The sequence below is a fragment of the Mus musculus genome, chromosome 1, assembly GCF_000001635.26.
Source record: "Mus musculus strain C57BL/6J chromosome 1, GRCm38.p6 C57BL/6J".
In the NCBI taxonomy this organism is placed as follows: Eukaryota; Metazoa; Chordata; class Mammalia; order Rodentia; family Muridae; genus Mus; species Mus musculus.
This window is the reverse complement of record NC_000067.6, coordinates 169,492,096-169,513,252: the sequence shown is the minus strand read 5'-3', so window position 1 is coordinate 169,513,252 and position 21,157 is coordinate 169,492,096. Positions and strand designations below refer to the sequence as shown.

Below are 21,157 nucleotides of genomic sequence, written 5' to 3'. Positions count from 1 at the left end.
GCAAACCCTCTAGGGGCGTGGGGTCAGTTTACATATCGATAGGAAATACAGTAGTGTTTAGCATTTAGCCTGCACTAGTTAGGATACTTTGTTCCCGGCTTCCGTGTTAGCTCATGGTACTTTCCCTGTGCATCTGTGAAGCTGGAGTTTGAGGTTGTTATTTAAAAGACTGCATATCAGTAAGAGGCAGTGATGATTTTCAGATCTCAAGCGACTCCAAGATGACTGAGTTTTTGTACTGCTCAGTACATATCACACACATCTAATGAGTTAATGATAATAATTTAAGAGGAAATTCTTTCTTTCAATTTTCATATTAATTTTTGAAATGCTACAGTGGTATTAGGACAGATTTTTTTTTTTTTTTTTTTTTTTTTTTGAGACAGGGTTTCTCTGTGTAGCCCTGGCTGTCCTGGAACTTACTTGTAGACCAGGCTGGCCTCGAATTCAGAGATCTGCCTGCCTCTGCCTCCCAAGTGCTGGGATTAAAGGCGAGCGCCACCAGGTTTTTGTTTTATGTTTTGCTTTTTCATCATCACTACTAATGTATTGACATAAACAAAGGGAAGGCTGATTTTGGCTCACAGTTGCAAAGGGTTCAGTCCACCATGGAGGGGAGCAGTTATATAGTGGGGACAGGAAGCCAGGAGCGCTCCCAAAGTGCAAGGCAGAGTACATCTTCCCAGGGCCCTGCTTCCTCAGGCAGGAAGCTCTGCTGCCTCCTAAGAACGTTTTCAGATTTGGTCCATCAGTGGGTTGGACTGTCTGTCCGTTAGGTGAGAGTCCCTGGTGAGCTCGTTGTCTCCAGAATGCCCCTCCCAGGTACACTGACTGGCGGCCACCACCATCCAGGGTGTTCCTTAACCCAATTTCACTTAACGAGACTCACCACCGGGATGAGGAGAGGGACTCTCAGACTCTTTTACCAAGAAAAGAAATTCCTCTTTTTATCGTAGGCACGAGTAGCTAGTGGTTTAATTCTAATGTTTTGAATTATTATAACACAGTTGTTTTTTCTCTTAGACACTGCTGCAGGAGGAATATGCCAAAATGAAATCCGATATTTCAGAGAAAACCAAGCATTTAGTAAGTATCTTCTTTGTTCCCTAGCATTTAACGTCTGAGTGTGCTGCCAGGTCTTAGCTGTGTGCAGACAGTCATGGTCAGTTCTGTTAGCTTTTCCCCTCAAAAATGAAACCAATTTTTAACTTTTTTTCAACGTAAATACAGAAACTATTATGAAAGAAAACAACACAAACATTCAGAAATATATGAAGAAAACAAAAAGGACCCAAAGTTAACCATACAGTCGGATACATACCTATCTACCTAGCTCTATATATGTATAGGTATATAGATAAATAGATATAGATAAGTATACATGCAATGGATTATTTTTCTACTCTACACATATCTGTGTAATTTTACACAAATAATATCCTCAATGAGTCTCAACCTCACACATAGCCTTAATGTTGTAGTAAAGATGGCTAGCGGGAGCTTCAGAATAGCTGCATCTTACCAATGGCTGCATCAGAGTTGGATTATGTAGATCATTTCTATTATCCATTATTTCCCTCTAGTTTTGTTTTTTTCTCTGTATTCTAACTTTTGTATACTTTAAATGTGTATGTTTGTTCATCAGCCTATACTAAAATCTTAGCTCAGGATATGAAGATTAGAGAAAATGCACATTGAATCTTGGCTCCTGTTGCCAAACTCACATTTAGGATTCTAATTTGTATTTTTACCAACAAAATACAGGTATGTCCATCTTTCTACACTCTTGCTAAAAATAAATGTTTTCAGTTTTTACATTTTTAAATGTTTTTCTTACTGTTCTATGTGGAAAATCTTTTAATTTGACTTCTTTTAATCTAGTGATTTTTGACCATCTTTGTAAGTCTTATTCTGTAAATTAGGCTGTTTGCAGACTTCTGTTTTTATATGTGTATTTCTTTTTACACTTTTAAATTGTTTAGTCACCATTTTAATGTCACTGTTCCTGTGGGTAGTGCCTGTACTGTTTGTCCAGAGAGGCAGGGAAGATGTCGTGTTGGAGAGAACTTGAGTTTTCTCTACCGTGTAGATAGATCACGAGACTTGGCAGCAAGCACCCTTTCCAACTGAGCTGTTTTATAGCTTAAGAACATTTTTTTTCAGTTAAAATTTTAGAAGAATTATACAAGCCTTACATATAATAATATATTTTGTCATAAAATACTAAAAATCACATACAGAGAGATTTCAGTGCAGAGAAAGGCTTCCTTTTCTCAGCCCACGTGGCCGGATTTTACCTTGCTCATGCTCTCTTGTGTTGCACACACACCTTACATGCTATTACTTTGGGTACCAGGGGAACAAAAGTAACTTTGTAGAACTCCAGCCAGGTCACATGGTTAATATAAAACACATCAGATATACAATTTTAGTGTTGCCTGTACTTGTGTTGATTATGAAGGGTCGTGGACGATATGGGAGGAGAGTTTTCAAGGGTCCGTCGGTGTTCTTAGGAATGGGATGCTGCAGCATCTTAGCAGGACCATACTGATCTCAGAAATGCCACTGAGGGCATTAAGTGTCACTCTGAGGAATGAAGCAGGCTATGGTAGGCAAAAATCAGTTTACCCTGTGACAACAAGCACGAGCCTAAGTTCTATTATTGAAATGGTAATTTTATTGTCTTACCTGATTGGTGAAAACATTTCTCAACAGAATGAACAAAAGTTGTCATTAGTTTCTTTGAAAGAAGTTGAAGACAATTTGAAAAGCAAAATTGTGGACTCTCCAGAGAAGCTGAAGAACTATAAAGACAAGATGAAAGGCACCGTCCAGAAGCTCCGCAGTGCCAGGGTCAGTCGCTTTACCTCGTGGCACTCTCTGAACTACTTAGTGTCTGTGCAGATTTCTCTCCTGAATTTCTATGCTCCTCTCTGACGTGTGTGGGGTAGAGGGGAAGAATGCAAGCGCAGGACAGCCGTGGATCCCACTGCGGCTCTGAGGCTTTGGCCTGGTGGAGCTAGAGGAAATGCCATGTTTGTGTGGGACTTCATCACGCAAGGGTTAGAGCAGAAAGGTATTACACATGGTACACAGTTTTACAAAGAAAAACTAAAAATACAATGTGAGCTATGAATTCTTAAAGTGTGGGTTTTTTTGGGTTTTTTGTTTGTTTATTTGTTTGTTTGTTTTTGTTTTTTTCAAGACAGGGTTTCTCTGTGTAGCCCTGGCTGTCCTGGAACTCACTTTGTAGACCAGGCTGGCCTGGAACTCAGAAATCTGCCTGCCTCTGCCTCCCGAGTGCTGGGATTAAAGGTGTGTGCCACCACTCCCGGCTCCTTGTTTATTTTTTGTTTGTTTGTTTGTTTGTTTTTTGTTGTATTTTTTCATTTTTAAATTTTTTATAAAGTGTGTTGGTGAGCACAGGTCACATATGAGAAACCTTTTCTCCTGATAGGTTTTGTTTCAAATATAAAACTGCTGTAGAGAAGTTAAATCAGTTTTGAAAATGAGCATTAAAAAACAGAGGATGCTTTGGAATAACAAAATGCGAGAATTCTGTTTGTATTTGGAGGAGTCAGATAGGAGAGGGCAGTGGAAATTGTCTCAGTATCTAATCATTCAAGGCAGAAGAGATGTCCCAGCCAGGGGCTGCTTTGAGGAGTGGACTGAGGCAGGGAGGACAAAATTAGGTGAGGTGGGCAGGCAGCTTGGCTTCTCTCTTCAAACAAGGTTTCAACCGATCAGTAAAAGGAAATTTATCCTTGTTGTCCAGCTAATTCCCAATGATAAAAATTGTCACTGAAAATAGAGAAGAAATTCATCAGAACCCAAACGGGAGTATAGAAAGAGATTGGAGAGTCTGTGGGGATGGCTGGCTTGTCTAAGAACAGTTCTGATGGCCCTGGGTGTTTACCTAAGTAGCAGCACGCTTGCTCGCTCAGCGCGAGGAGGCTCTGGGTCTCAGCACACCCACCATTAAGCAGGATTCTGTTCAGTCAGCTATTCCTCTAAGGAGAAAGCAGCTGGGTCATTTCTGAAAATATATCCTTATGTGAATTAGACACTTAAAATCTTCACAGATTTGAACATTTATATAATTCTTGACCACATGGAATACATATACCCCACCCCCACAGTCTGACTTTGTTTCCTAGGCTAACCTGGAACTCCCGATTCTCTCGTCTCAGCCTCCTGAGGGCTTAGATTATATTGAAACTGTCTTTACATTTACATGAAAGCCCAGAGCTTAGAGAGGAAAGACCCGCTAAAGCACATTTCCTGTGCCCATTCACTGCTCTGGTTGGTGTGTCAGCTTGCCAGTATCCTAGACATATCTGGGAAGAGAGAATCTCAACTGAAGACTTGGCCTCCATTAGATCGGCCTATAGGCAAGGCTATGGGACACTTCTTAATTAATAATCAAGGAGGGCCCAACTTACTGTATACAAGTGGGTCCTGGTTTTTCTAAGAAAGCAAGCTAAGTAAGCCAGTGAGCATTGTTCCATGGCCTCTGCTTCGGTTCCTGCCTCCAGGTTTCTGACTTGAGTTTTGGCCCAGACTTCCCTTCATGTTGGGTTGTAAGATGTAAGCCAAAATAAACCCTTTCTCTCTTATTTATCTTTTTATTTTATGGGTATGGATGTTTTGCCTGCATGTCTGTCGTGTACCATGTGGGGCTAGTAGCTTTGGAAGCCAAAAGACGATATGAGGTCCCCTGGGACTGAAGTTACTGACAGTTGTGAATCATCATGTGGGTACTGCGAATTGAACCCAGGTCCTGGAAGAACTAGTGTTCTTAACCACTGAGCCATCTCTCCAGACAGCCCAGCTTGGCTTTTGGTCATAGTCTTCATCACAGCTACAGGAAGCAAATGAAAGCAGAGGGAATTGATCCATTATGTACAAAAGATGTTTACGAATTCATTTCAAAAGAGAGAAAGAAATGAAAATTGAGCGATATGATTAGGTCTTTGATGAGAAATTAACTGTTTAGTAAGATCAGGCAGGCTGTAGCCTAGTCAGGAGGAGGAAAAATGTCTGCATTGGTAGGTGGTTGTAGTGAGTGTGTGTGTGTGTGTGTGTGTGTGTGTAGATAGATAGATATTAGATATTTTCCTGAATATATATTTTTTCTCTAATTTTAAAAGGAGATAATCCTTCTAGAGAAACAGATGTTAATAATAGTTATTACTTAAAGAAACAGAAATATTTTAGTAGATAATATGACTTCCCTGTAGTATTCAGAAGTAATTTGAGGATTAACAGAACAAAGCTTTGAATTGTTTTGGTGACGCTGAGAATCAAACCTTGGGTGTTGTAGGCACTAGAAGAGCATTTGCAAGGGAAGCTCTGCCCAGCCACAGTGAGCCCTTCCCTCCACATGAAGAATCTTTGAAAAATTCCAACAGTGAATTGTCAGCTGGTGAAGTAGTGGCAGTTTTCTTTGTTAAGGATATTTAGAATTTAAAAGCATAATTGAGAAAGGGCTCAAAAGTTAAGAGCACTGGCTGCTTTTTGAGAGGAGATGGGTTCTATGCCCAGTGCTTGCATGGTGGCTCACAGCTGCCTATAACTCCAGCCTAGAGGATCCAGTGCCCTTGTCTAGTATCCTGCACCAGGTATGCACATGAGGTACATGCAAACAAAGCACACATACACAATAATAAGTGAATGAATGAATGAATTAATTAATGTGTCATTATATGCTTGATATATGTCAGTAGTGGCGCCTTGCTACTGACCTAGAAACTTACTTGTGTGTTCTTGAACTTTGAGTAGCAAATGCAGAAATTATTGAAGAGCAAATTAATTGACTTTGTGGGTTCATAACAGAATATTAAACTGCTCTTTTTTTCCCTCCTAAAGGAAAAAGTGATGGAGCAGTATGATATCTATAGAGATTCTGTGGATTGCTTGCCTTCCTGTCAGCTGGAGGTGCAGTTGTATCAAAAGAAATCACAGGACCTTGCAGATAATAGGGAGAAACTAAGCAGTCTCTTAAAGGAGGTTTGTATTGGGCAGTATTTCTGTCATTTGTGTCGGGCTGTTACACTGCATTGGATTCACTTTCATCTTTTGGTTTTGTTTTGTTTTTTAAGACAGGGTTTCTGGAACTCACTCTGTAGACCAGGCTGACCTCGAACTCAAACACCCACCTGCCTCTGCTCCCAAGTGCTGGGATTAAAGGTGTGCGCCACCACTGTCCGGCTTGGACTCACTTTCATCTTATGTTTACTATCTTCCTAAAGAAAAACTAAAGCTGTCCTGTAGTAGTGTGTTCTGAGGAGTCAGGCATCTCCCCCAAGCATCGGGATGTCAGGGCGTACTGTAACCTTCAAAGAAGATAACTAATAGATTAACATAACACAGTTTAGTAATGAGTATATTGGCTCATCCTAACCAATGTGATCACTTACCATCAGTGGCATAAAGTCCCAGCTTAGTTCCCAACATTGCACCGAGGGTTAACAGAGATGTCAAGCTTTGAACAGAAACTCCTCTGGGGATGAGAGGCAGCACTGTCATCTCGGTGTCTCCCATGCTTGAAACCTTTTTCAGATTTTAATTCAGGCCACTCCCAACATTACAGACATTACAGTAAACGTTTGTTGTTTTTTAGAGAGAGGGCTGTTGAGCGCCTGTCACTTGTCAGTCCTGGCAACCAGCAAGGAAAGCTCGCTCGCTCTGCCAGCCGGGCTCTTTCCCTTGGTTCAGTTGTATTTCTCTACTGAGCTTTCAGGGCTGGAAGACTTGGCTCCATTTCACAATTGTGTTTACTCCAGCTCTCCCTAGAAACTTTCTCTCTCTCTCTCTCTCTCTCTCTCTCTCTCTCTCTCTCTCTCTCTCTCTCTCTCTCTCTCTCTCTCCCTCCCTCCCTCCCTCTCTCTATCTCTCTCTCCCTCTCTCTCCCTCTCCTGCCCTCCCTCCGTCCCTCCTTCCTTTTCTCCTCCTCCTCCTCCTCCTCCTCCTCCTCCTCTTCCTCCTCCTCCTCCTCCTCCTCCTCCTCCTCTTTCTCTCTCTCTCTCTCTTTCTTTTTTAAATAATAAATCTTGTCTGGTTGTGTTGACTTTAAATATTCTTCATAAAACACAGAGCTTGAACTTGGAGGACCAGATTGAAAGTGATTCATCGGAACTAAAGAAACTGAAGACTGAAGAAAATTCTCTCATAAGAATGACGACTGTAAAGAAGGAGAAGCTCGCCACCGCGCGATTCAAAATCAACAAGAAGCAGGAGGATGTGAAACATTACAAGCAGGCCATGATTGAGTATGAGCCATTCCAGTGTGGGGCGGAGGGTGCAGCCAGGAAAGCTCACAGGCCTTCAAAACCACTGTGTTTCCTTTATCATCCACTCATCCATCCATCCATCCTTCCATCCATCCATCTATCTATCTCTCTCTTTCTATGTTTCTATCTAATCTGTCTGTCTGTCTATCTATCCATCTATCTAATCTGTTTGTTTTCATTCTAAATAGTTGTTTTTATTTCCATAATTTGCAATAATTTTTTTTATTGCTCTCCACTATTGTCACAAAATGACTACACTGTCAATCCAAGTCCTGGTCTAGATGCACAGCTACATTCAAAGGCTTTTTTTTAGGAAACATGAGCTTAACGTTTGCCTGACAGTCTCATACTTAGGCCAGCATGGAAGAGGAATAATTCTGTCCAACTTAAAATATCTATTCTTTTCTGTTTTGTTGTTGTTTTATTTCCTCTATGTTTTCAAGAAGAATTCTGCCTCTAAGTGTCTGAGATACATATAATTCTGTCACTATGTAGAAATAGGACCACAGTTTTTTTTTTCATTTATCTATTTGATTATTGATTGATTTATTGATTGCTTGGTTGGTTGGTTGAGGTTTTTCTGCTTGTTTGCTGCCTTTTGAGACAGACAGTTTCTTCATCTTAATCTTTAAAGAAGTTGGGCACTAGCGTTTATTTTGGTGCACTTGAAACATAGTTACCCAGAGAGAAAAAGTGCATTAGAAAAATAATCTTGCTATTACTCAGGTTAAAATGAACACATTGCTATGTTCTTCTGAAGTATGTAAGCAATTTCACCATTAGTCTCCTTGTCAATCCTTGGAATGTGCTTTTAGACTACATGCCACAGATATGTCTAGGATGTCAGTCCTTAGTCCTTAAGTGTGGCATTGGGACTGTTGAATATGTCCATGGATGTGAAAGGAAAAGGCCGACACTGGGATTGTCTGTATCTGGACAAGTGTGCTGGAACGCTGTACTGATGCACATGCCCACTAACTGCCTGGATGTGCACACTGAGGCGCTGGAGCTGAGCCTTCATGTTAAAGAAAGTTTCTAAAGAAAGTAAGTTTGGAGGGCTGGAGTGTAACAGTGGTTGAGCATTTGTCTAGCAAGTGTCAGGCCCTGGCTTTGATCTTCAGCTCTACAAAACAAGGAAACAGGAAGAATCACTGTTGAATGAGGTGGTTCCACATGCCATGGTGTGACTACAGGGTACCACACTGTGGGGTTTCATGGGGTTTGTCTGCTTGCTTTGATATCTGGAAGGGTTCTGAGCTTGCTAAGCAAGTACCAACACAATGGCTCTGGGTTCACTAGCAGTCTCTCGTCTTTTAAATGCTTAAGAGAGCTTATGTCCGGTGTCTCTGTTCCCTTTTAGAGACTGCAATAAAGTTCAAGAAAAGAGAGATGCTGTCTGTGAGCAAGTAACCACTGTTAATCAAGAAATCCACAAGATTAAATCTGCAATTCAACAACTGAGAGATACCAAGAAAAGGGAGATATTGAAGTCTCAGGTGGGTGCTTTTAGGAGACTGAGCCCATGAGGTTAAAATGTAGATGGTGTTACCTGTGCAGAGATTTGAGTTCTCCAGAGCAGCGCTTGACCTCACAGGCCTTCACTTTTATGTCCATGTATAGCAGCCCTCGGGATACCCTCTGATAGTCACAGCTATGCATCTGCTGTGCCTTTTCCCTACTTGCCTTTTAGCATATCACAGAGTATCATTCTTTGGGGTAAAAGTAGTTGCTTAATACAGGTCCTGAAGTCATTAGGTAGATGGATTTACTCATGATGTTTTAAGTAATATCTCTAAAAACCTTTTACCAAAAGCTACTAAAAGTAGGCACACTCCGTTCAGAATTCCTAGGCCTCATCTTTTCACTCCTTTCCATCCTCCTGTTTCTGAGCTTGCCTGACGTGTGATAGTTGTACTCACACTGCCACTGTCTCGCTCTGTCCACACAGTCTGGGAAGATCTAAGGCAAAGGAGACCTGAGATACTCTGCCCTACTTTCTTAAATAAACCAGACTCTGATGTCGCTTGTTCTAGGTGGAGGTGTTGAGCTGATTATTAATAGGTTCAAACTAATAACTAGCTTGAATTTGAGCTATCTTTGTTAGTCATTAAAGATGCCCAGGCTATCTCATATTTCTCTTAGCTCTGTGCACATGTGTCTCACCAGTAACACAACTTTCTTGGCATTATCAGCTGTGCTTTAAAACTCAGCATGGCATCTGAAATCATTCCTAGAATGGACATGGGCATAGTCTATTTTCCATAAGTATTTATAAAGTTGAAAGGGCACTGAGCACTGTGTCCTAAAACTAGCTGTGTGTTGCAGTTCAGTGAGGAGTTTTGAAATGAGCAAGACCCCTCCCAAATACATTGAATTAGATTCTAAACAATAGGTCCCACCACTGAATTGAGTCGTCTGTTTATCTCTAGAATAGGGTGGCATTTGAGAGCCGCTGATGGGCTCTGTAATTGTAATTGTTTCTGTGGATGGCGCTCATAACCACACAAGCTGTTCTGCTACAGCTGTAGTTGTTAAAATGTTATTTCTCATTCTGAATTTAAAATAGTCAATGTCTGTCCTCTGGTGGACTCAGATCTTCCGTCTGGAATAATCTATACCCAGTTGTATGGAATGACCCATAAGATGGTCCTGTGTCTTTCAGTTGTCTCTCATTGTGTTTAATAGCCGGAGGTCCAGCCACTCTTTAATTTTCAGATTTATTGTTTTCCTGTTTATCATTACTGCTTCTTACCTGTCACTATTTACTCTGTAGAACGTAGTACAAACTGCAGTCTTCCCAAATACTGTTATAGCCCCAGAAGCACAGAGCTTCTGTTCACAGAGCCTTGTTTTGGAGGCTGGGTTGTCAGCAACAGTGTCTCACCTTCTGTTCATGTTCAAATTATGATCAGTTAATGACTACATCTTCTTCACGGGCAACTCTGCCAAGTTGTTTCTTCACCATACCATACTAGGATGAAATGATTGCTCTCAACTCAAGATCTTAGTATAATGTCTTGCAGGCCTAATTGTATTTCTTTCAGCCTAGATTCTCAAAATGCCAAAATCAGTTTAAATCTCATCCACACTAATTCTTTCTCCTTGTGTGGTGTCAGTGGACCCCTGGCTGTGCTGTAGCTCCTCCAGAGCACACAGTGTGTGCTCAGAGCTCAGGCCAACAGTGCGGCTTGCCGTGCTGCCGTTCCTTTACCTGCCCGCTCATGTCCATCAGCTCCTCAGCAGCCCGAGGATGGCTGCGCATGCGAGGGTGAGCTCGAGTGCATTTGGTCAGTTCTCTTTCCTTCTTCTCATAGCCACGCTTCACACAGATGCACAGTACAGATTGTCAGAGTGTTCTCCACACGGGCTGCCAGACGCAGGGCACCACTACCCTGCTTAAATTTTGGCTCACATAGATCCTGCAACTAGCTTTGCACTGCTCTTCTCCTTGGACAGCATTAAAGATCTGTTTCCTGTTCCAGGTAACGACAAAGTTATGTAAGGTTCCAAAGCTTCCCTGTCTTTTCTATTCTTCACCCCTCTCCCCATTTCATTTCTTCCCTTCAGTGTCTTCATAAGTCTCTTTTAGACTATTTGATATATTTCTAAGATTACATAATTTTTAATATTTCTCATCATCATTTTATATCACAAGGAATTGACATTTTAGACCTGCCGGAGATAACCCTGGCTGTCAGACTCACAAAGTTAATATTATGATTTCTTTGTCCTCAGTGATACTCTTCATGACTGACCCATTTTATTCACACATTCATAACATAATTTTGTAAGTCTTATGAACTAGAGCAAAATGCTAGCTTTCTTCGTTGAGTCCACTTTTAAATCCCTGTGTTGAGTACTAAGCAGTGCCTGTGTCATCTCTCTGAAGTAATGCTTTCATAGTTCATTTTCTTGTTTAAATCAGGGCCTCCCTATTTCCTTGCAGTTACCTGAACTTTATAGTCAGTATTTAACAATAGTGTGTGCACCCCTGGATATCCAGGTCCCCGTGGGCTCAGGAGTCAAGTTGGAGACGAGGATGTTGTGCCTGCCTCTAAGAGTTTTGCGATGAGCAGATCATTTCCATCCTTTCAGGTCCAGTAGGAGGTGTGCCTGACCTCACGTTACACTACAGCGTCAGAGACAGAACAGTGTGCACGGTCACAAGCACAGATCAGTAGGCGAAGCAGGACAGAAAAAAGAGCTTGAAGCTAGAGCCAGCTGGTTTGTTTGTTGTTTTGTTTTTAACAAAGATGCCAGAGAAGGTCGCTGAGAAAAGGTCAGCCACGTTAACAAAAGCGCACAAGAAGCTGGATGTCCCCACATAGCAAGCTGAAACAGAACCCTTCCCTCTCATGGGGCACCAAGCACAAACTCCAAAGACCATAGCATAAGACATAGAGTTCTGAAACTGCTAGAGAATAAAACTAGAGAAAATACTTGAAGATCCAGGAACTAGGGAAGGCCTTTTTGCATAGTATTCAGCTTGCTCAGGAATAAGCCTGACTGTCTACAAATAGCACCTCGTGAGATGAGAATCCTTCCACAGAGCAGGCAGAGCTGTCCATCAAACAAAACACAGTTCACAAAAGGGAGAAAAACCTTCTAACTGTGCACCTGATAGAATGGTACCCGGAGCATAGGAGCAATTCACAACACTGGACAAGAAAACAAACATCTGTAGGCCAGGAGATGGAACTGAGTTCTCAAAAGAAGAAATGCAAATCACCAATAAATGTTTTTAAACATGTTCAATATCCTTAACTATCAGGGAAATGCAAATTCAAACTATAATCTGTCTTATCCCAGTCAGAATGACTAGCTTTAAGAACAGAATTGATGCCAGAAGCTGGCAAGAGTGTGGGTGGAAGAAAGCCTGTAAGAATTAATTAATTAATTAATTAATTAATTAATTAATTAATTAATTAATTAATTAATTTAGTGTATTGATTCATTTAGTGTGTAAGCACATACCTTGCATATGCTTGAAGACCAGAGGACAACTCTGTGGAGTGGGCTCACTCTTCTTCCACTATGACGTGTGTTTTGGAGAGCAAGCTCAGCTCCCAGGCTTCCCAGCAGCACTTTGCTGTTGTACTGGTCTGAAGGACCCCTGTTCACTGCTCACGGGACTGTAAGGTGGTGCAACCACTATGAAGCCAGTGTGGGGTGCTTTGGTTAAAAATAGGACTGCTGTCTGACACAGCTGTAGACCGTTGGTCTAATGTAAGACAGGCTGTTACTATGGTCGCTATACTTGCTTATTCATGCTCATGGCTGCTCGGTTGAAGTCACCAAGACTCATCCTAGATGTCCACCTACAAAGGAATGGATAGTAAAACTGGGGTGCAGGTACACGGTGCACTGTTATTCATCCATAAATGAAAGAATATAGACGCTAGTGGAAAATACTATATTGAGTGAGGAGACCAAGGCCCAGAAAGACAACAGCCGCGTTCTAAGTGTTAAATGTGTGCACTTATGTGGAGTGAGTGTGTAGACAGCAAGACCTAAACAGTCTGTGAGGGAAAGAGGAAGCTTTGAGGGGGAGGGGTATTAGAGCACAGCCGATACCAGGATGGATGAGGGGGAGGGGTATTAGAGCACAACCGATACCAGGATGGAAGGGGAAATGCTGACAGTATATTTGAGACAGGATTTCTTTATGTAGCTCTGGCTGTCCTAGAACTCACGTAGTCCAGGCTGGCCTCAAATTCAGAAAGCCAGTCACTTCTGCCTCCTGAGTACTAGGGTTAAAAGCGTGTACCACCATGGCTGGCTTCCAACAGTATATTTTTGATCCATGAAATAAAATACTTGTAGGATCAATGGATGATGTTAGGTGTAAAAGTCGATGAATATTGTAAAATTCTAAATCTCTCAGATTTCAAAAATGAGATCATCAGACCAACACTTGGGTGAAACATTGCTAGACTCCGAGTTATGCCTTTCCGTTCTGAAACTACTGGCTAGGTAGGCACTGGGCCCTGAGCCCTCCACGTGTGTCTAGTGCACCAGAGGGGCAAATGGCGTTAGGATTATAATCTAAACTTTTGAGACAGGGTTTCTCTTTGTAGCCCTGGCTGTCCTGGAACTCACTCTGTAGACCAGGCTGGCCTCGAACTCAGAAATCCACCTGCCTTTGCCTCCCAAGCGCTAGGATTAAAGGCGTGCACCACCACTGCTGAGCTTATAATCTAAATTCTTTACTTATAAATAGCTCCATATGGCTAGTACTATAGCAAACAGCACTGGGCTAGGCTTGGGTTTTCTTTCCATCCCAACCCTCTGCTTTGACTTTAGAAGGATATGCCTTCACAGTAAGACTTTTTATATGCCAGCTGTCATTATAACCTCCCACTTGTGTATACACATTTACTTGGATATTCTAAAATGTATAGTATTTAGAAGGCTATATCCCATTCCCTTTTACACCCAAGAGTGTGCTCAGGGCGATGCCACGTTTGCTTCTTGTGGTATGTTGCTGGATTTGGGTTTCCTGTCCCGTTTATCGTGCCTCTGTCTGCGTAACTAGCTCCTCCTTGGAAGTGTGTTTATTCTCAGGAGAAAAACATTGCTTTGATGTACTAAATGGCTTGGTGTGTATTTGCAGATTGTATTTCCTTTTTTAGCTACACTTGGCTTTGATGGTTTCTCGAAAGTGATCTCTTTCTGCCTGCCTTACTCAGCTTTCCTGTTTGTAGGAATAAGCACAAAGTCTAGTAGAACGAGGAGCTTTAATTGATCTATAGCCTTTGACTGCGCTGATTGCTCAAAATAGCATTCACACAAGCCAGTCACTGATACACCTGCTTGTTCTTATAAGATTTAAGAAATAAAGCTTTCAGAAACTTTTGTTTCCTTACTGGTTCATAGTTTATCTCAGCTGTATCAGCTGTAGTCGTTGGTCCTGGGTAGAAAAGATCTAAGCTCTTCCAGCCTTGTAATAGAACTAATATGAATGGCCATTGGAATATTTTCAACTCGGGGATAGGTCTGGCTGTCACATGGAGTGACTACTCTTTGTCATTTGTCCTCAGGAGATCTTTGTAAACCTGAAAAGTGCTCTGGAGAAGTACCATGAGGGCATCGAGAAGGTAGCGGAGGAGCGCAGCGCTAAACTGGAGGAGAAGACGGCAGAGCTGAAGAAGAGGATGGTCAGAATGGTCTGAACAACAACAGCCCTTCTGGAAACGGCCTGCTGCCTTTCTGCTTCTGTTTGGCATAGTTATATTGAAGCTAATGGAAGTACCTGCAATATCAGCTCACTAACACGGGTACCACTAGTTCTTGTTTCTCTTTGGTGTCATTTTATATGGCGATGTGCTTCCTGTGTGCTTCCAGACCTATCCCTGAGTTGAAACTATTCCAATGGCCATTCATATTAGTTCTATTACAAGGCTGGAAGAGCTTAGATCCTTTCTACCCAGGCCCAACGACTACAGCTGATACAGCTGACATAAACTCTGATGGAGATACAACTCAGGGCCTTGCATGCTACACTGACTTGCTTTCCCAGGCTCCAACATGCCATGTATTGTATAGACTTTTACTACAATTCAAATAACGTGTACAGCTTTTATGTCCCTACTCTCTCTCTTTTTCTATGTACTGGTTGGAATAAATAGATACTGAACTCTGTGAGTTTTACTACTGTTATCCAGGATGTTGTTTCTTCGACGTTGGAGTCCCACATCCTTGAGCCTGACTGTGCCCTACACATTTTGATTACATGCTCATTTGACGCTTGCTCATTCAACCTTCCCTACATATCTGATTGCTGTTGTTTAGGTAGAGAATTATGATGATCTCTGAAGACTTATTAGCAAAAATTTGAACTGCCACCAAAATTGAAGATGTTCCAACTGGTAATAAGGACACATGCTCCACTATGTTCATAGCAGCCTTATTTATATTAGCCTGAAGTTGGAAAGAACCTAGATGCTCCTCAGCAGAGGAATGGATACAGAAAATGTGGTACAGTTACAATGGAGTATTACCCAGCTATTAAAAACAATGAATTTATGAAATTCTTGGGCAAATGGATGTATCTGGAGGATATCATCCTGAGTGAGGTAACCCAATCACAAAAGAAGTCACTTGATATTTACTCACTGTTAAGTGGATATTAGCCCAGAAACATAGAACACCCAAGATAAAATTTGCAAAACACAAGAAAATCAAGAAGAAGGAAGACCAACGTGTGGCTACTTTATTCCTCCTTAGAATAGGGAGCAAAATACCCATGGAAGGAGTCAGAGAGACAAAGTTTGGAGCTAAGACGAAAGGATGGACCATCCAGAGACTACCCCACCCAGGGACCCATCTCATAATCAGCCACCAAATGCAGACACTATTGCTTATGCCAGCAAGATTTTGCTGAAGGGACCCTGATAAAGCTGTAAACAACTACATACATAAAGAAAAAAATTTTTAAATTTTTAAAAAATTGAAATAGTCCTGATATACCATACTTTCTAATGTAATTATTTAAAAGAGTAAGTTTGTAGGGTTTCATTTTTCACTGATGCAATTGGCATGTTTTGAGTAGAAATAAGACAGTTGTGGACAGAAAATCCAAAGTGAACCAACACAGCTCTTCCTTCTTTATGTCTTTATTATCTTGTGACTTTGTTATAGGAGCACAAGGATGCTTAGCCACGCTGTGGCCTTCTGCACTAGATCTTGGCTTCTCAAACTGTCCTAGCAGAATGTCATAGAGAATTCTCATGAACCAAGGAATGTGGTAAACTTTTGAAAGAAACACAGTAGCCCTTGCTAGCTGGCACCCACCATTGAAAACTGCTAGCTCAGAGTGTTCACGCTTGGAGTGTTCAGCTGCTAGGCTGTCATTCCAGTGGTCTGTCCTTACCAACCTGGTGGGGGACAAGAGACATATATGGATATATGCATATGCCTGCAGAGATCAGAGATGCCCGATACCCTGGAACTGGAGTTACAGGTGGTTGTGAGCTGCCAGTGTGGGTGTCAGAAACTAAATTCGGGTCCTCTGTAAGAACAGTAAGGTCTCTCATACGCTGAGCCATCTCCCCAGCCCCTAAAATTTTAATAACATTTATTTACATGTGTGTGCACATGTGAAGTCAGAGAACCACTTTCTGGAGTCGATTCTTTCCTCTACCTTGGAAGATCAAGGAAGCGAACTCAGGTCATGAGGCTTGGTGGCAAGCCCCTCTACCTGCCAGGCAATCTTACTTGCTCACTTTGGGTTTTGTAACTTAAGATTGTTTTTCTATTCTTGCTGTCTTTTGTATTGTTTTATGTAGTTTCTTATACACATTTTCAGCATGGCTATACGCTGTTCTGGAGGCCTGGGACTTCTGTTTTAGCATTTCAAATTTAGCATCATACCATTTTTTTATACATGTTCATTACTTGAATATTTATTTAAGGACGAGAATTTTTTTTCTTTTCTCTGCGTATGTGTGTGTGTGTGTGTGTAAATAATACAGCCACAGAAGCAGACTCATCAGTTTAGCAGGCAACATTCTGACATTTCCTCCTCCCAACTACATTTCCTGGTGACTCTCTTTAATCATTCCTTTCTGCCTCCAAATAGTTAAAATTTAATCAAAGGCCCTCAGCATAATCTACTCAAATCCATTTAGCTCTTCCGACTGAAGAATAAATTCTAAAATTTAGAGATTTTCCTCGAGCTGTCTTCAAAATGACATTGTTGGTGCTCAAATGGTTTTGTAGTACGGGGAATTGCATACCCTGAAGAAGCAGGTGCCATCATGTTTCTGGGGCACGTGCCGCCCTGATGGCAGAGGAAAGGAAGGCTGTGCTGCCAGACCGCCGTCCTCCTCTGTGAGCTCAGCTCCTTAGCTGGATGGAGCAAATATTTAATTTCATGTTGAACTGACATATTTCAAGAAGCTAATCCATTTTGTGACAAAGCCAGGGGAGTTGAAATATGCACCTCGCAGGCTGGAGTTAATACATCGGATTTGAGTTTCTCGGGATGTTTCCTATTTTTAGTAAGAACCGAAAAGTTTGATATGAAATTCCATTTCAAATTCAGGCCTGCCACCTTTTTCAATTAAGTCGGCATGCTCTCCCTGATTGAAATATGCTTCTCATCTTCCTGTCCAGATTGCCACCAGGGGGCACAGCTCAGCTTGCATAACCAAGGCAGAAATAGCTGTGGATTTTCGGGTTGGAAATGCAAGAGCGGGAAGTTTTAAAGTGACAGTGACGACACAAAATCAAAAACATGGCAGAGGGAACTTAGACTCTGTCTAGTTGAAATAGGTTCTAAATAATGGCTGAGTGTTTGAAGGCTTTGCTAAAAGGATAACTCTTACCATGGGGTGTTAATTCCAACAATCTCGTCTATTTCTAAAACTACCCAAGTGATTATAAGTGGATCAGGGTTTCTAACTCAGATTTCATGCAACTCTAGAAACTGAGTTTTCCTCAGAGAACTTGAAACTCCATGAAATGACCAAGTGCCTTAGGGACTGAATAGACAGACCACTACTTGGTATCCATAGCTCACTCTGATCTCTTTGCTTTTGATTTTCTTTCCTGGTAATAACACCAACCTTCACCACCAAGAGCTTCTTCAACTCCACTCTTTCTGCCAACACACACACACAAATGTCTCTGAAATATTTGATCCTGTCCCTACAGCTCTCTCTACAAATCTTTGATGCTGAGACCAGAGCTGTGCTCATTTAAGGAGCAGTGGTTTGTGGTAGTACAGCCTGGTGAGTAGTTCCCCCTTGAAAACAAGTTTATTCTATAGGTAAAGCAAAATGATTTTATTTTGTGTGTGTGTCGTGGGGGCGGGGGTGTTCATGTGGTGCATGCATGCACATGTTTACATGTTTGTGCAGGTGTGTGTTCACATTGCATTTGGAAGCCAGAGGTCATCTGCAAGTGTCATCCTCAGGGGCTGACCACCATGACTCTGCATCCCCGGAAAAAAAAACAAACAAAAAACAACAACAACAACAAAAAAAAAACATAAAAAAAAACAAAAAACAAACCAAAATAAACAACAACCCATAAGCTCTAGAGATCCAAACTCAGATTTCCACCGTGGGCACTTTAATGACTGAGCCATTACCCCAGACACCAGAGTGGCTTTAATAATTATCCTTACAGGTTGCTTTTAAAAAGAAACTCCCATATGGTTAGAGCATAAACTAAAGTCTTCACACTCCCTTTTAATGAGACGGTGATAGCAAATCTGTGTCCAACACGCAAGGATTGAGGGGCTTTCGGGACATAACTCACATGCTAACACCTAGCCAGTTCTGTTAGGATCGAACTTAGCAGGTATCTCTGGGATGCAGTTTAATCTTTGCATGTATGTCACTACCTCTGTCCCAGTCCTTTTCCACCTGACCCTAGATGAATGACTAAGTACGTGCTAAAAGAATCTGGTCTGCACAGCCCACATTGACACAAGACTCCAGAGCAGCTAATTCTCAGGGTAGGGTAGCTTTGAATTTTTAACACAAAGAACAGAAGTCGGGATGTTTGATTTCACCAGGGCAGGTAAGATCTTGGGGCAGCAAACTGCTTGGCTCCACAGGGTAGGATCTCACTGTGGGCTCTTTCTCAGGTGAACTACGATGGGATTGCCTGGCCCTTCAATCTGAATCGTCAAACCTTAGAGTTCATTAGAATCACCTGAAGATAGACCCAGCGTGTCGGAGTCTGTAGGCTTGGGTGGGATACTTGCTGGGTTTTGTGTGTCAGGTTGACACAAGCTGGAGTCATTGAAGAGAAAGCAGCCTCAGTTGAGCAAGTGTCCCCATGAGATCCAGTAGTAAGGTCCTTTCCTCAATTAGTGGTTGGTGGAGGAGGTCCCAGCCCGTGGTGAGTGGTACTATTTCTGGGCTGGTGTTCATGGGTTCTATAAGAAGGCTGGCTGAGCAAGCCAGGGGAAACAAGCCAGTAAGCAGCACTCCTCCATGGCCTCTGGATCAGCTCCTGCCTCCAGGCTCCAGACTTGCTTGAGTTTCTGTCCGAAGTTCCTCCAATGACAGAAGTGTAAGCCAAATAAACCCTTTCCTCCCCAACTTGCTTTTTGGTCATGGTTTTTCATTGCAGCAATAGAAGCCCTGCTGACTAAGACAGGTCCTTTGCAGTCAAGTTGTTCCCAGGTGAAGCAGCTGGGTCTGGGAACCCCATTAGAGCAGCCCCATCCTAGAGAAGCATGCTGGCTGAGGTGCGGCTATCTTCACAGATTTATGACAGGAATCCCAAAAACTCTGATGTGCTTCCAAGTCACCCAACGATTCTGTCAACCTGGAAACTGGTTGCCTCCATTGCTAACACATTCTTGATGCTGCTAGAAGACACCTGAGGCTTGCAGTAGCAAGGCGTGGTTCTCATTATCTCCTGGCATTGCCCTGCCTTTGCATCTCCAAGTTCTTTGCCCTGAAAGACAACGAATGCCTGTAAAATGTGCCACACAGGACCCTGAACCTTCACAGGAGCAACTGTTCGGATGAGGTGTGTAGTACAGCAGTAGAGAGTGGGCTTTTGAGAAACACTCCTGCATTCCCATTGCAACTGATTTGCTTCACGAACTGAGGTCCAAACAGTATTGCTACTCAGGTCTTTTTCCAGTTGCAGCACCACTAGGTTTTGGCAGAGGATAAACCAGATGATAAACTACTTAACACTCTGTAAATGGCTGCTATTGCTAGTAGAACCCAAGAAACCGAGGTGACAAGAACAGCTGTGGCAGATGTTATTTGAGCTTTTGCAGTCTGAAAGAATAAGAATCCAACCAGAAAAAAACAATCATATGGCAACTGTGATCATGACTTGCCTATCAGATCCCTAATGCTCATTTATTGCTGTCTGGGTATCAGAAGGAAGGACTCCAGAGATACTGCAATGCTCACATCAACCTTTTAAGGCTATTGCTGTAGGGAAAGCATTGCCTTTACAAATGTTCTCAGAGAACTGTTGCATTTCAGCAGGAAGTCAAATTCTTCCTTCTGTAATGAAAGTGAGTTCACCTCTCAAGAAGGTGGGACTTAGCATGCCACAGAAGCAAGATGCAAAGCAAGCTTTGCATAAATAAGGAAAGCTTTCATGTTGGAATGTGTATTAGGTGTCCCTCTCTGGACTCTCCCATCCTTTTCTCTGTTTGTCTTTAAAAGGTTTCTCTTCTTTCCTCAAGGCCCCAACTTTAGCCCTGAGGGTCCCACTTTTCAAGAAACCCATCCCTTCAGTCAGTGAGAACCAGAACCATCATTCTTTTTAGCTATATACCTTATACAAAGCTACACTCTTCTCCGTGCCCATGGTAGGGGCTTCCTTTACTCCTCTTCTTCGCCACTCAAGAACTCAGTGAACATTTACTAAGACATTACTATGCACGGGGTCAGGCCTAATACATTAGAAGTTGAGGCCAAAAGATAATTCCTGGGACTTGGAGAGATGGCTCAGCCATTAAGAGGGCAGCTTGAATCTCAACACCATGTGATACTATGCAAGATCCAATGTGGACCTGTAACCTCAGCACTGAGTGGGGTAGAGATAGGGTTGCTGGAGTTTGAGGGTTACCTGCTTAAAAACAAAATCAAGCTCCAGATTTGGGTAGAGCCATTTAATCAAAGGAATATTAAAGGCTAGTAGTAGACTCAGTATCTCCTGTGGAACAGAGGGGAGACTGGCTTGGAGAAGCTCGGCAGTAACTAAGTGATAGAAGAAGACCTTTGATAGCCTTCTTCCGGTCTCAGATCAGGCACAGGGTGTGCCCACACACACAGATGAACATATACTATGCATATTATGCATACATGTGTCCCACATAGATACTGCATGCTAGATAGATAGATAGATAGATAGATAGATAGATAGATAGATAGATA

General features: G+C 42.1%; 1 protein-coding gene across 2 annotated transcripts in view; it reads left to right on the top strand.

Moving 5' to 3' along the window:
• The window catches only part of Nuf2 (NUF2, NDC80 kinetochore complex component), a 33,531-nt gene extending 18,212 nt beyond the window's left edge, over positions 1-15,319 (top strand). For both annotated transcript variants that reach the window (NM_023284.3, NM_001355159.1), the window contains 6 exons: positions 1,024-1,086; positions 2,716-2,853; positions 5,869-6,009; positions 7,096-7,271; positions 8,653-8,788; positions 14,333-15,319. In NM_023284.3, coding sequence (NP_075773.2) covers positions 1,024-1,086; positions 2,716-2,853; positions 5,869-6,009; positions 7,096-7,271; positions 8,653-8,788; positions 14,333-14,464 — 786 coding nt within the window. In that variant the 3' untranslated portion in view covers positions 14,465-15,319. The remainder of the gene's footprint in view (positions 1-1,023; positions 1,087-2,715; positions 2,854-5,868; positions 6,010-7,095; positions 7,272-8,652; positions 8,789-14,332) is intronic.
• Positions 15,320-21,157: the final 5,838 nt, after the last annotated feature.